The 12006-nt window shown below is 53.5% G+C and overlaps 1 protein-coding gene across 1 annotated transcript in view; it reads right to left on the minus strand.

Annotated features, from left to right (window-relative positions):
* Nucleotides 1–2347: 2347 nt before the first annotated feature.
* The window catches only part of DZIP1L (DAZ interacting zinc finger protein 1-like), an 11195-nt gene continuing 1536 nt past the window's right edge, over nt 2348–12006 (minus strand). The window contains exons 3-15 of the mRNA XM_009887378.1: nt 11898–12002; nt 11366–11527; nt 11010–11135; nt 9781–9900; nt 9204–9234; nt 8351–8395; nt 7760–7896; nt 6314–6511; nt 5969–6028; nt 5689–5801; nt 4788–4939; nt 3326–3465; nt 2348–2503 (exon numbers count right to left, since the gene is read on the minus strand). Coding sequence (XP_009885680.1) covers nt 2348–2503; nt 3326–3465; nt 4788–4939; nt 5689–5801; nt 5969–6028; nt 6314–6511; nt 7760–7896; nt 8351–8395; nt 9204–9234; nt 9781–9900; nt 11010–11135; nt 11366–11527; nt 11898–12002 — 1545 coding nt within the window. The remainder of the gene's footprint in view (nt 2504–3325; nt 3466–4787; nt 4940–5688; nt 5802–5968; nt 6029–6313; nt 6512–7759; nt 7897–8350; nt 8396–9203; nt 9235–9780; nt 9901–11009; nt 11136–11365; nt 11528–11897; nt 12003–12006) is intronic.

The raw sequence follows: 12006 nt of genomic DNA on the forward strand, positions 1-12006 counted from the left end.
GGGGGGGTTAAGCTCTTCAGGAAAAGCTGCTGGATGTCAAGGAGCACGGATGGACTCCAGCCCGTGGCCTGAGCCTGCTCCACCACCTCTCCACCAAGCAAGCAGCGTGCTGGTGGTGCACAACCACAGCGTGCTGGTGGGCAGGATTTGCCCTGAAGGTTTGCGAGGGAGGGGATGCGGTCTCGGGCTGTGAGAGGGGCGGGACGCCTGTGGTCTGTACGGGCCACCTCTGCCCGCGGCAACCTCCCCATCATCTCGTGGCATCGCAGCATTGCATCTTTACAGGGTGAGGGGATTGAATTTTGGAGTCGGTGCTTGTTCTGCTGTTGTTCTCCGTCGGGAGAAGGCGAATTTGTCTCCTTAATGCAGTCACAAAGAAATCTTTGTGCGACTGAAGCATCAGGACACCTGTCTGCCTATTGAACCTCGGTTGTGAGCGAGCATCCCCACTTGCTCGTCTGACTTTCTTTTCCACCGCGTGCTTTCTTGCTGGCTTTGTTTTGGTTTGCTTTGTTTTGCATTCCCCCCGGCTGCTGTAATCCTCCTGCTCGGGTAACATCGCCGCCGGTTCGGCATCAAGAATCACAGAGCGGGACTCATGCCATGTACCCAGCAGCGTGGCCCAATTTGGTGCTATCAAGAAAAGGACGGTACTCTAAAAAGGGACATGCAAGCAGTTGCTTTATCTGGGGAAAGTATCCTTAAAACAATACGGAAAACAAAAATGGAGTACAATTTTCTTTCCTGGACAAAACACGTCGATGGAGCTGGTATTGTGGTAGTCGCTTCTCCCCCACCTCTTCTCTGGAGGCAGAGCCCATCACCTGGGATCACCTGAGGTGCATCTTCATGGTGCTGCCATGCCCACCGCGCATCCTCTGCCGTATGGCTTGCCGCGTGCTGACTCAAAATGTCCACTCTGAAATAAAATCGCTTTGTCTGTATCTATATTTATCCATTTGTCAGAGTATGAGCGCCACCTTGCCCTTCGCAGAAGGCTGTCACCTATTTTTGGAGTTTCCCAAACTTAGGGGAAGTTTTTTTTTCCCCCACCTTTCCGGCACCATCTGGACGTGGTGTTGAGTTGAGGCTCAACTTGAAGCTCGCTGCGATGGCTCGGAAGCACCTCAGGTGTGACAACCGCCGGTGAAAAGGAACGCGAGAGCGATTGTTGCACCGGTTGGCAGGAGCGGCCACCCCCGGGGCTGGCAGGGTTCGGCCCGCAGCCAGCGCCACCGCTGTGATTTAAATTTTAGCGCTCGGGCGAGGCGCCTGCCTTGGCACCGAGCTTGCCACGTAGCCGAGGCGAAGCATGGCTGAACGTGCACGTTCCAGGGGACGTAGGGGATTTACGAAATACAGAGGGTTATCTGCATGTTTGGGGACAGTTATCCGGAAGGCACTTTTGCTGGTCAGTGAAATGAAATGAACTGAGCCTGTTCTGCTCAGCCCTGGCTGGGTTTTCCGCTCCCCGGCATTAAAATCCACGTGCAAACGATAAATAGGGAATAGTAGAAGTTTGAAGCAGCAGTGGAGCGGGGTCGGAAAAGAGAAAAGAAACTGAGAAGCGTCAATTTTCCCTGCTGGCGTTTTCTGAGATTTCATACTTTTAAGGGATCAAGATCATCGATGCGCTGCCACAAACGTACAAAAAACAGAGAGAATCAGGAAAATGAACTGAATTTACACAGATGAGCATTAGCAGCGGAGCCAGGCTTCTGTGGTCATGTTTACAGCGCCGAAAATCATCCTTTGGGTGGGAGTTTCCACCGACTCAAGAAGGAAAGGAGGAAGGAGACGGCCGCTGGGGACTGTTAATCTGTCCAAGCGCAGATGTCCTGGTTTGTCCCAGAGCAGAAAATGAGAACTTTTCCATTACCCTCAGGAGCAGCTGCAAAAAGAGATGCAACGAGAAGGAAAGCTGCTCTCTCCCCTCCCTGACTCTGTTTTTTGGACTGCTTAAAGAATAAAAAAGCCGCACGCAAGTTGTCGGGCTGTGTCTGATGTGGAGAGTTGGCCCCAGCCCGTGGGATGTTGATGTCCACGGAGACCTGCCGGGGCTCTGAAAGCTCACGGCACCATCAGATGCTGTGTTACAGCTCCTGTGCGTGCAGGAAGGGAAAGCAGAAATCTCTCCTTTTCAGCATTTATCCTCCTTGATGACATCCACAGCAGCCGGTCAGGGAGGACCCAACCCGCCCTGTGCTGTCTGGAAGAGCCCTAATATTGGGGTCTTGCCCAAAAGAGGAGTGGTTGGAGCCCAGGAACACCCCTAGGGAGGCTGCAGAGCGGCTGCTGCCTGTTTCTGGTCTTGTGGCACCATCCAGTGGCTGCTGGCAGAGGACTGTCACTTCCCCGTCACCACCATGTGTCCCCTCGCAGCCCGGCTCCTCAGGGCCCTGGGGACCAAGGTGGTCTTCCGAGCATCAGCAGCCACCAGCGCGGGTGGCTCGTCCAGGTCCTCCAGGGAGGAGGTGTCCAGGTCACCGCTGTCACCTGCAAACTGGAGAGGAGCACAGAGGAGGGGCACAGCAGGGTCAGACCCACACCCCACGTTCGCACCCTGGTCCCCACCCCCCTACTACATGTCAACGGGGATTTCTTCTCCATCACGCTGATGCAAAAATTAGAGCAAAGAGGGCCAAACGTGGTTGCATCGGGACACCACACAGGAGACTCTTTCTCTGTTTTCATGGCTTGCAAATTGTCCCATAAACTTCATGCTTTACTTCTCTTTTTTTATTATTTTTTTTTACTTTGCCAGATGAAGGCTTAGAATTTCATTGCCTTCAAGGAAAAAAAAAAAAAATTTCCCAGTATTTGTGCCAGGGCGTTCCTTGGGTAAATCTTTCATAAATTATTTTTTTTTTCCTCCTAAAAAAGCAATTTGATTCTGACACTGCCACCGCTTTAATTACATCAGCTCTCCCCCACAAATTGAGGTTATGTTTAAGTCCCGTTATAGTAATTTAATAATTCCACCATTGCATCACTCCAATTATCTCTGGATTTGTTCCAGAGACCTTTCCTCAATTTGATTCTCTGCTGCGTACTGTTTTTGCTCCCAATTGCATGAATAATGATTTTATTTTATTTTATTTTATTATTTTATTTTCCCCATCAAGAGGTTGAACAGACAAACATTAGGGGAAGGACAGACGTCTGTAACTGGCTGAAGGGGCCAAGTCTCTGCTGCGATAAGTTTGAACTCCCTGTGCCACTGCTGATGGGTAGGAGCTCAGAAAAGGGCATGACGTGCCTTTGTTTTTTCTTTTTTATGGAAATTATGCCAGAAAACATCCCTGTGGCCATTTGCACACGGTACCTGGAGTTTCTTGGTGGGCTGGCTGGTTTTTGGTGATGCCGAGCTCAGGGCTGGGAAGAGTTTCGCCCCACCAAGCCGTCTCTGGGCCACTGCATCCAGATGTCTCTCCAAGAGCCTCACCATCGTGGATGTGGCTGTCCCTGTGCAGGGCACAGCAGGTTAAACAGGGAGCCCCAGCGCACAGTGATGGCACAGCTGGGTGAGAAGGGAAGGGACCACCAGTTGCCCCAGGGTGAACTTGTTTCTAAATAGCTTAATCTCGTTAGCACTGTCTGGACCCATCCCAACGGAGCTGTTTCAGGAAGCAAATGTTTGGTGAATTGAATAAATGGATTGGGATCAATGGCTGGAGAGCAGCCCTGAGGAGAAGGCCCTGGGGGGGCTGATTGATGAGATGCTCAGCATGAGCCAGCAATGTGCGATCACAGCCCAGAAGGCCCACAGCATCCGGGGCTGCATCAGAAGTGTGGCCAGCAGGGCGAGGGGGGGATTCTGCCCCTCTGCTGCGCTCTGGGGAGACCCCCCTGGAGTACTGCCTCCAGCTCTGGAGCCCCCAACACAGGAGAGACGTGGACCTGTTGGAGCGGGGCCCGAGGAGGCCCCGGAGATGCTGGGAGGGCTGGAGCCCCTCTGCTGGGAGGAGAGGCTGGGAGAGTTGGGGGGGGTCAGCCTGGAGAAGAGAAGGCTCCGGGGAGACCTCAGAGCCCCTTCCAGTGCCTAAAGGGGCTACGGGAGAGCTGGGGAGGGACTCTGGATCAGGGTGAGGAGCCACGGGACAAGGGGGAACAGTTTCAAACTGGAAGAGGGGACATTTAAGTGAGATATGAGGAAGAAATTGTCACTGTGCGGGTGGTGAGCCCCTGGGGCAGGTTGCCCCGAGAAGCTGTGGCTGCCCCATCCCTGGAGGTGTTCAAGGCCAGGTTGGACGGGGCTTGGAGCAACCTGGGCTGGGGGGAGGTGTCCCTGCCCAGGGCAGGGGGGTAGAATGAGATGGTCTTTAAGGTCCCTTCCAACCCAAACCATGCTATGAATAAACCCTGGGGGTTTCCCCCCCCCGACACAAGCACTGGGTGGGTAACCCTCCAGTACATGTAAGGATGCTGGAGGAACCCTCCATCCGCACGCACAGCCCGGGCTAGCAGTGTGACACGCAGCACCGAGGGCTCTTTTTTGGCCTGGGGCACACCACAGTCACGTGCAAGGAGTACCTGCTGCTCTCTGCAGTTAATGCATAGGTGAAAGGTGCCTCCCACCGCCCCCAACTCTCTGAGGGGCCCGAATTGCCGATGGATAAAGTGACCGGTGCCCCATTGCCTGGCTGGGTATGGGGGATGGCAAGATGGTAAAACTTGTCCCACTTCAGCCCCGGGAAGAACGTGACACGGCGGCCCTGACAGTGCTCGCCAGGACTGTCCCCACCACCTCACTGACACACAGCGGTTGCTACAAGAGCAAGCGGTACCTGAACCAGCCATTTCTTCCAGCGAATTCTGGTCTGACCCGTTGGAGACAGTCTCATCCCCCCGTACCACCGCAGAGAAAGCCGGCTCTTGCTGAGGGCTGAGCTTCATGGGGGACATGGTGGGCTGCTTCCCTCCCAGCACTGCATCCGAGCTGGTGCACAGAGAGATGGGTCAGGCGTGGGGTCCCTCTGGCATCCCCCTTCCCAGCTCCTGAAGCGGATGCAGGGAAGCTCCATGATGCTCCAGGGTACGACCCAGCCCTGAGCAGGGCAGCCCATGGAGAAGCCCCGCGTTCCCCATGGACATGGACAGGTCCATCACACCCACTGACCGCAAACATCTCCAACAAATGCTCACGCCCATGCCTTGCCTGTGTTTGGTATTGCTTTGCTCGAGTTTAAAACCTAGATCCGGCTTTTCTTGCTGCTGGAACAAACAAGTAACTCCTTTTCCTCACCTGCTCTTGGTCACAGATGAGCCTCTCTCCATCCCTGCTGCCATCTCACGCCCTTTCCATGTTATATCTTCTCTGCGTGGTCTGCACAGTTTCTCCAAGCTTTTTTTTTTTTTTTTTTTTTAAACTAATTTTGCTCCAAAACCCCAAGAGAACTCCTTCACCCTCTTGCAGAAGTTCTGGGAGGGGAAGAAGACGACAGTGGGAAATGCCCCGTGTTTGTCCCCAGCACCACGTGGTGGGTACAAGCCCTCAGGTCTGACTTTGCTGACCTGTTTCAATCAGCCTTTATGGTCAGGGAGACCTCAGGAAACTCCTTTTCTAAACAAACCCCTCTGGGGTGTCACATCGCCCACCACTTAGCAGTTTCTGAAGGTGTTGGTGTTTGAGCAAACCCCAGAATACTTGGGGCATGGTTGGGGCTGAGGGTCTCGGGCACTGCTCACCTGCCTGGAGACTGAAAGGAGGCGATGGGACTCACCTCCATCGTGGGACAAGTCCTCCATGGGGACTGCTGACTTTGGAGGTCCACAGGGCGCCCCAGGGAGTCCTCAGGGGGCTGTGGGTGGAGCGGGCTGTGGTCCAAGGAGCAGGCTGGATTATCACCGAGCTTTTAGGTTCTGTTGTAGCTGGTACCACTGTGGACTGTGACCCATGAAGGGACCCGGGGCTCTTCCGGCTTTGAGCTGGAAGGCAATATTGAGAGCAAGAAGAATCACCACCCACCTCCTGGTAGTCCTGGGGGCTGCCCCTGGGGGAGCCACGCAGCCCATCCGACACAAGGTTCTGTAGAAAAAGGGGGGGAAAAGGGATTTGCAAGCACTGCCAAACCTGTATTTCACTCTGCTGGGGCTTTTGGGGACAGCTGATGTTTTTTCCCCAAATATACCAGGCCAACCCACGTGAGGTCAATACACAGAGAGCAACTGCAGAGACTTGCATCACCCTAAATGCTCTTTCCTGTTCTTTCTCTTCCTTGTTGACTCTTTGGGTAAGGGAATGGTGTCTCGTGGCTATCGGTGGGTGGCCACAGGTCCCCACGGTTGGTATGTAGAGAGGACAGGAGGTCACTTCACCTGGGATGATGGAGAGCTGTTGAGGCACAGCACCACTGGGCTTCTTGCATCGCCTGACTTTCCTCATCACCGCTTGGACCAACTCATCCCTCAGGTGGAGGAGACCAGGAAATTTCTCAGCCTTCTGTTGCTGCTGAAGCCTGACCAGAGCCTGGAGGCTTTTGTAGGTCCGAGTGGAGATCCCCTTCGCAACCTAAAGCAGAGGGGCCCTGATGTTCTCCCACAGCACTGGGTGGTGAAACAAGCCCTCGGCAGAGCTTCTGTATCTCAAGAACATCCTGCAAACTCTGAGCCCTGTCCGAACCTCAAGGAAGCTCTTACCAGCCCTGATAACCCATCGTTTCCCAGCAAAATGCATCCCATGCAAACAGCCCATATTTGCAAAGCTTTGGTAAATCACTGCTGAAGAGTAAATCCCTGCTGAAGAGTAAATCACTGCTGAAGAGTAAATCACTGCTGAAGAGTAAATCCCTGCTGAAGAGTTAATCTCAACTATTTTGGGCAATTTCTAAGCTACAATGTAAGCGCAGCATTTTGTCTTGGGAGGTATTCACAGCTCGAGGAGCTTTTGTGACCATGAGTGTCCTGGGCTCGTACAGATGTAAAACGATGAGAAGCGAAGGGTGAAGGAGGGTGTGTGTGTGTGTGTGTACGCCTGTGGGTCTGCTCCTCCACTACTTTTGACACCGCCTCAGTGTTCCCAAATAACGTGCTGGGGAGAAGGGAGGACATGCCAGGAGCTCCAGCCGATGTGGAACGAACCCAGCAGCGCTCCTTAAAATCACCTCCAGGAAAAAAAATCACTCAAGAAGTCGTTCTGTCGCTGCTTTTTTTTTTTTTTTTTTTTTTGTGTGCCTTTGGGACCTGGAAGAGAAACGTTGCCTTGTGCAGAAACACGGGTCGACAGAGCAACGTGGGTCCCCGGCAGCCGTGCTCACCGCAAGGTGCTAGGTGGTGGTGTTGCATTGCCGGGAGCTCGGGAAGACTTCTCGGTGGTACTGTTTAATATGCTTGGCATGAAAAGGACTCGGACGGTGAAAGTCCCCTTGAAATCCCCATGACAGGGGCCTGTTGTGCCCTCAAACACCCCTCCTTCTCTAGAAGAGAGGGAGCCCTGGGTAATTTAGCATATGAAAGGCTGCTTGTGAGACAGATTTGCTGGAGAGATACTAATAACCGACCTCAGCGATGGGAGCGCGGCAGTTTATTCCCTCTGCGTGATTCTGCCTCCACCTTCCCATTCACCTCTCAGGCTGTGATTGCTCCAAGAAAGGGATTTTTTTTTAATTTTTTTTACTGCCTGTTAGTGTTTCGGTTGCTCCCCCCCCCCGCAAACAAAAAATAAAAAATAAAAAAAAAAATCAGTTTAGAGCAGTCTTTGTGTCCCTGCACTGGCTCAGGGCTGACATTGCAAATGCTGGCACTGAAAGGACAGACTTACTCTCTTGACCCCCATGTTCTCCAGCTTTTCCTCCAGCACTTCCTCCAGGATGGGGCGAAACTGCTTGAGGAGGTTTGGGTTTCTCTGCAGGGCTTCCAGCAACCTCCGCTTCCCACCCAGGGCAGCTTCTTCCCTGTCTGGAGTAAAGGTGGGTGCTGGTACCAGTGCAGTAGTGCACTGGGGGGAGGCTGGTGGGATCCTTCTCCTCTTTGGCGACGTGGGTCCCACCAGTCCCACAGCAAGCAACTGGCTGCCCTCAGCAGACTACATCCCTCTATGAAGGGGTGACTTCCTCCTCTAATTTGATTAATTCCTGGCCACAACTTTTCCAAAATCCCACCCACAGCCCAGTAGCTGCCTGGGATACCTTTCCTGGGGGAAGCATTGGTGGCAGGGCTGGTTGTGGTGCGGTCATACACCACACGACTGAGAGGGGAGCAGTGAGCTCATCCCCTCTGCCTCCAGCCCACCCCCACATCACCTCCAGCTTTGCCCAGGACCCCTCATCCTCACTGCACAACACCCCCAACACAAACGTCGGCTTCATCCTGGTGCTCTTGGCACAGAGATGGTCCCAACTCCGATACCCACCTGATGACTCTTCACCAGCCACCACTTTGGTCACCTCCTGGGTCACTGCAGGGAAGAAAGGAGCCTGTGAAGGTCAAAGTGGAGCTGAGGCCCCAGCGCAGAAGCAAGCGCTGATCACCACCTGGTTTTCCTATACGGAAAGTATAGACACACCTGTCCCTTTGGGGCTCCAAGCCTGGCCCAGGTCTGGCACACATTGGAGAACATCCCTGAGGGAAACCCCAGGGCGCTCCCCCGCCAAGGCCACCGGCTGGAGGGTGGCAGTGGGCAAAAAGCCCTCTGCTGCCGCTCAGGGCTGGGCTTGGTGACGTGCCCCTTGGGTATGTGCTAATAGCCGTCTCTGGTTTATGGCCTTTTTGGTTTTCTGAGCAGCAGGACCAGGGCACGTGTGTGGCCGCACCGCAGGCATGAGGGAGCTGAGAAGTCCCCATTTTCGTCCCCTGGCACTTGATCATAGAAAACCCAGGCTGTGAAGAAGAAACCACAGCGTGCCTCAGCTCCTTATTTTTATGCAAATAACCACCGGCATCATTTTGGAGGAGGCAAGGTCATCCGTTTGCTGTGAGATCTCATTCCTTTGGAGTACGGTGCCAATGCAAAACCCACCCAAGAGACAAGTTAGTTTTGTGCCAGCGACCAGAGCTGTGGTCGCTGCTGTTGCGGCAGAGAGTTGAGGGAGTGGAAGGTGTCCACTCCACGGCTTGGTGTGGGAGGACACACAGCCAGCTCCCCTGGAGAGGACTCCACGGCTTTCGTAGAGGGAGGCAGAGAAGGCATAGTGGTCTGAAGGGCTTTTAGCTATGAAAAATTGATCTACGTCCAAATTGGTTCACTGTAAAAATGCAATCATTACCTTCAGGTTTGCTTGCAGAGAGCAGCTTGATCTGCAAAGAAATAGACTGGGCATCATTCACCAATCATTTGTCTATAATTTTGGGTAATTTTACCTCTCTCTGCAGAGTATTACTATGAAATGCATTCAAAAAAAAGGAGAAGAAACCAGCAAGAGCCTAAAGTGGGCACATAAGCTCCCCAAGAGCTATTTCCCTTAAGCAGACCATACCTGTGAGGGGTCAGCTTAGGGGCTTTCCTTTCCATGATACGGTCACTAGCACATCAGACGCCGTCCTGTTATACCCCACGTGCTATTCACAGGTCTGACACAGAGTAAAAGATGCTCTGAATTGTAAAGTGTTGCTCTGGTGACCTGCACCCCAGTGGGCATGGATCGTGCCCATGATATTCATGTAATGCTTCATGTTTAATGAGCGCAAAAAAAAAAAAAAAAAAGGAGCTGAATTGTAGCAAAGGATTATAGAACGGGCTTGAAATTAGGCTTAGTCTCAACGCAGAAAATATTTCAAGGCTGCTTAAACACCTGCTTAAACCCCCTTGACGAACCCAAGCCTCCTTTGCTTTCTTTCACTTGCCTCCTTCTCCCGGGACTTCAGGACCTTGGGCTGCTCCCCGAGCCAGGTGCTCCGCTGATGGACACGGTCCATAACCACCTCCTGGGATGGGGCAGCACGGAGTGTCTTCTCTTTCGTCAACTGAGAGGGGCAAAAAAGGAATGAGAAGACTTGGACATGGTACAGATGAGTTTGGAGCCACCTCTTCCCTTCACCAGCAAGGGCAGCTCTCTGGATTTTTATTCATTGTTGAGATGTCCTCCAAAGTGCAGATCCAGCCTTGCAGAAGACATATGGCCAGCTTCAAAGTCTGCTGGTGGCAAGCTCCTGTCTCCTCATCGACCGCAACAGGACACTGCTTTGGTCGCTGCTTTTCGTTTATTCTTTCCCCTTGATAACCTAATAACTATACTCTGTTGCCCTGGGCTTTGAAGTCCAGCCATGGCTCATTTTAAGTGCGTAACCCCGCTCTTTCTGGCTACCACTGACTGGGCTGATATGCAGAGAGGACATCCCTGTTTTTTCCAAAGAGACCAAACATTTCTGGGCTTTGAAGCTAAGATGGAGAAAAACCATACGGGTCTTCCAGGCCTTTTCCAAGCGAGGTGCCTGGGAGCTGCCAAAGATGGCTGGCACCCACTTGGACCTCCTGTGCCCAGTGCTCCCTCAGTGACTGCACCACTCTGCCCTCTGCCAAATCAAACACGCAAGCCTTTCCCTCCTCATGCCATGGGCTGAGGGCTTCTTGCGGGCATGGGCACCTGATGGCGTTTATACTCAGAGAAACTTAGCTTCCCTTTGGGTCCCAAAGGACAGTTGGCACCTCAACAGTGGTGCCATTCCCACCCCACTCCATGTTCAGAGGCACCACACATGGTGAAGCCTTCTTCAGATGTTTTTAGATGTTGAGAAGGTGGCTGATGGGTAAATGAATTTGTTTATTTGGTACTTTAAGTGTTTCTCCATGCGGTGAGCTTCTTCAGTGCTCCGGTGAAGATGTGTTTCCCTGCAGTAAGTAGGGCTGACCTGGGACCATGACATGCCCTCTGCACCCTCCAGGTCCCATTTCTGGACTTGGACCGTCAGTTCTCTAGACCAGCAGGAGCCTGTTGCTACCTGAATGTGAGCTGAGAGCAGATGTCCGCAAAGCAGATACCACACAGAAGTGCATGGATGTGGGTCCACCTCCACCCAAACAGACCTCCTGGGATGTGCAGTAGGGGTAAGGACACGGGTACCACACTGCTCACCTGCACTGCCATCCTCTCGTGCTCTGCCCAGCTTGGTGTCCGGCCCCATCCCTCCTCGGTGTCATCGTCCCTCAGGCTCCCCAGGTTGGACACCGCCATCTCTCTGGCTCGAAGCTCCTGCAGTTTCTGGAGTGGGGAGAGGAAGGAGCTGTATGTCCCACGGGAGGCTCTGCTTTCTTCCTGAGGAGCCCAACCTTGGCCAGCCACTGCTTTTGATCCCAAAAGGCTTGTGTGCCCCAGGAGCAAAGAAACGAGGCCTCTGAGCTGTGAACTTGTGATGCCACCTGGGCCAGGTGAAGCAGCAGTCTTGGCCATCCCCTCACCTGCCTCGAGGAGCACGTGAGGGGCTCACTTACCCCCTCCATGGCACTGTTCCTGCTGGCCACGTCCTTGAACGCTGCGAGGAAGAGCTGCCTCAGGCTGTCTACCTCTTCGCGCAGCTTTGTCCTCTCCTCCTCTTTCCACCTTTCCAAATCTCTCCTGCCTTCCTCTTCTCGCTGGCGAGCTCTCTCCGCTTCCTAAAGAGAGTGGAAAAAATCAGGGCAGGAGACACCTTGGCTGCAGACCAGAAGCACCAAAGGGGTCTCCGTCGCCGCAGCCCTGGCGCCCGCAGGATGAGCACCAACGCTCTCATCACACCCCTCACCGCTCCGAGCCTGCCTGCGCTCCACCAGGCAGCACCAGCTGTTTCCACGGGACATTTCCCAAGGGGATTTTTTGGAAGGGGGGCAAATTTTCCAAAGAAACAAACACCAGCCCCACCATAAAACAGGTTTCAGCGCCTTTTTCACCTGTGCTTTAAAAATGTCCTGCATCTCATCGCTTCTCCTCCCCCCATATTTATTTCCTCCCCCCCCGCAAACAGGCAGCTGTGCCCTCGCCCCGTACCTGCTCCCTGCGCAGCTTCTCCGCTTCCCTCTCCGCTTCCAGCCGCTGCTGTGTCTCCCGTAGTTTCGCCTTCAGCTCCTCCACCTCATCCTCCATTTGCTCCACCTGC

The sequence above is a fragment of the Charadrius vociferus genome, unplaced genomic scaffold, assembly GCF_000708025.1.
Source record: "Charadrius vociferus isolate BGI_N301 unplaced genomic scaffold, ASM70802v2 scaffold406, whole genome shotgun sequence".
NCBI lineage: Eukaryota > Metazoa > Chordata > Aves > Charadriiformes > Charadriidae > Charadrius > Charadrius vociferus.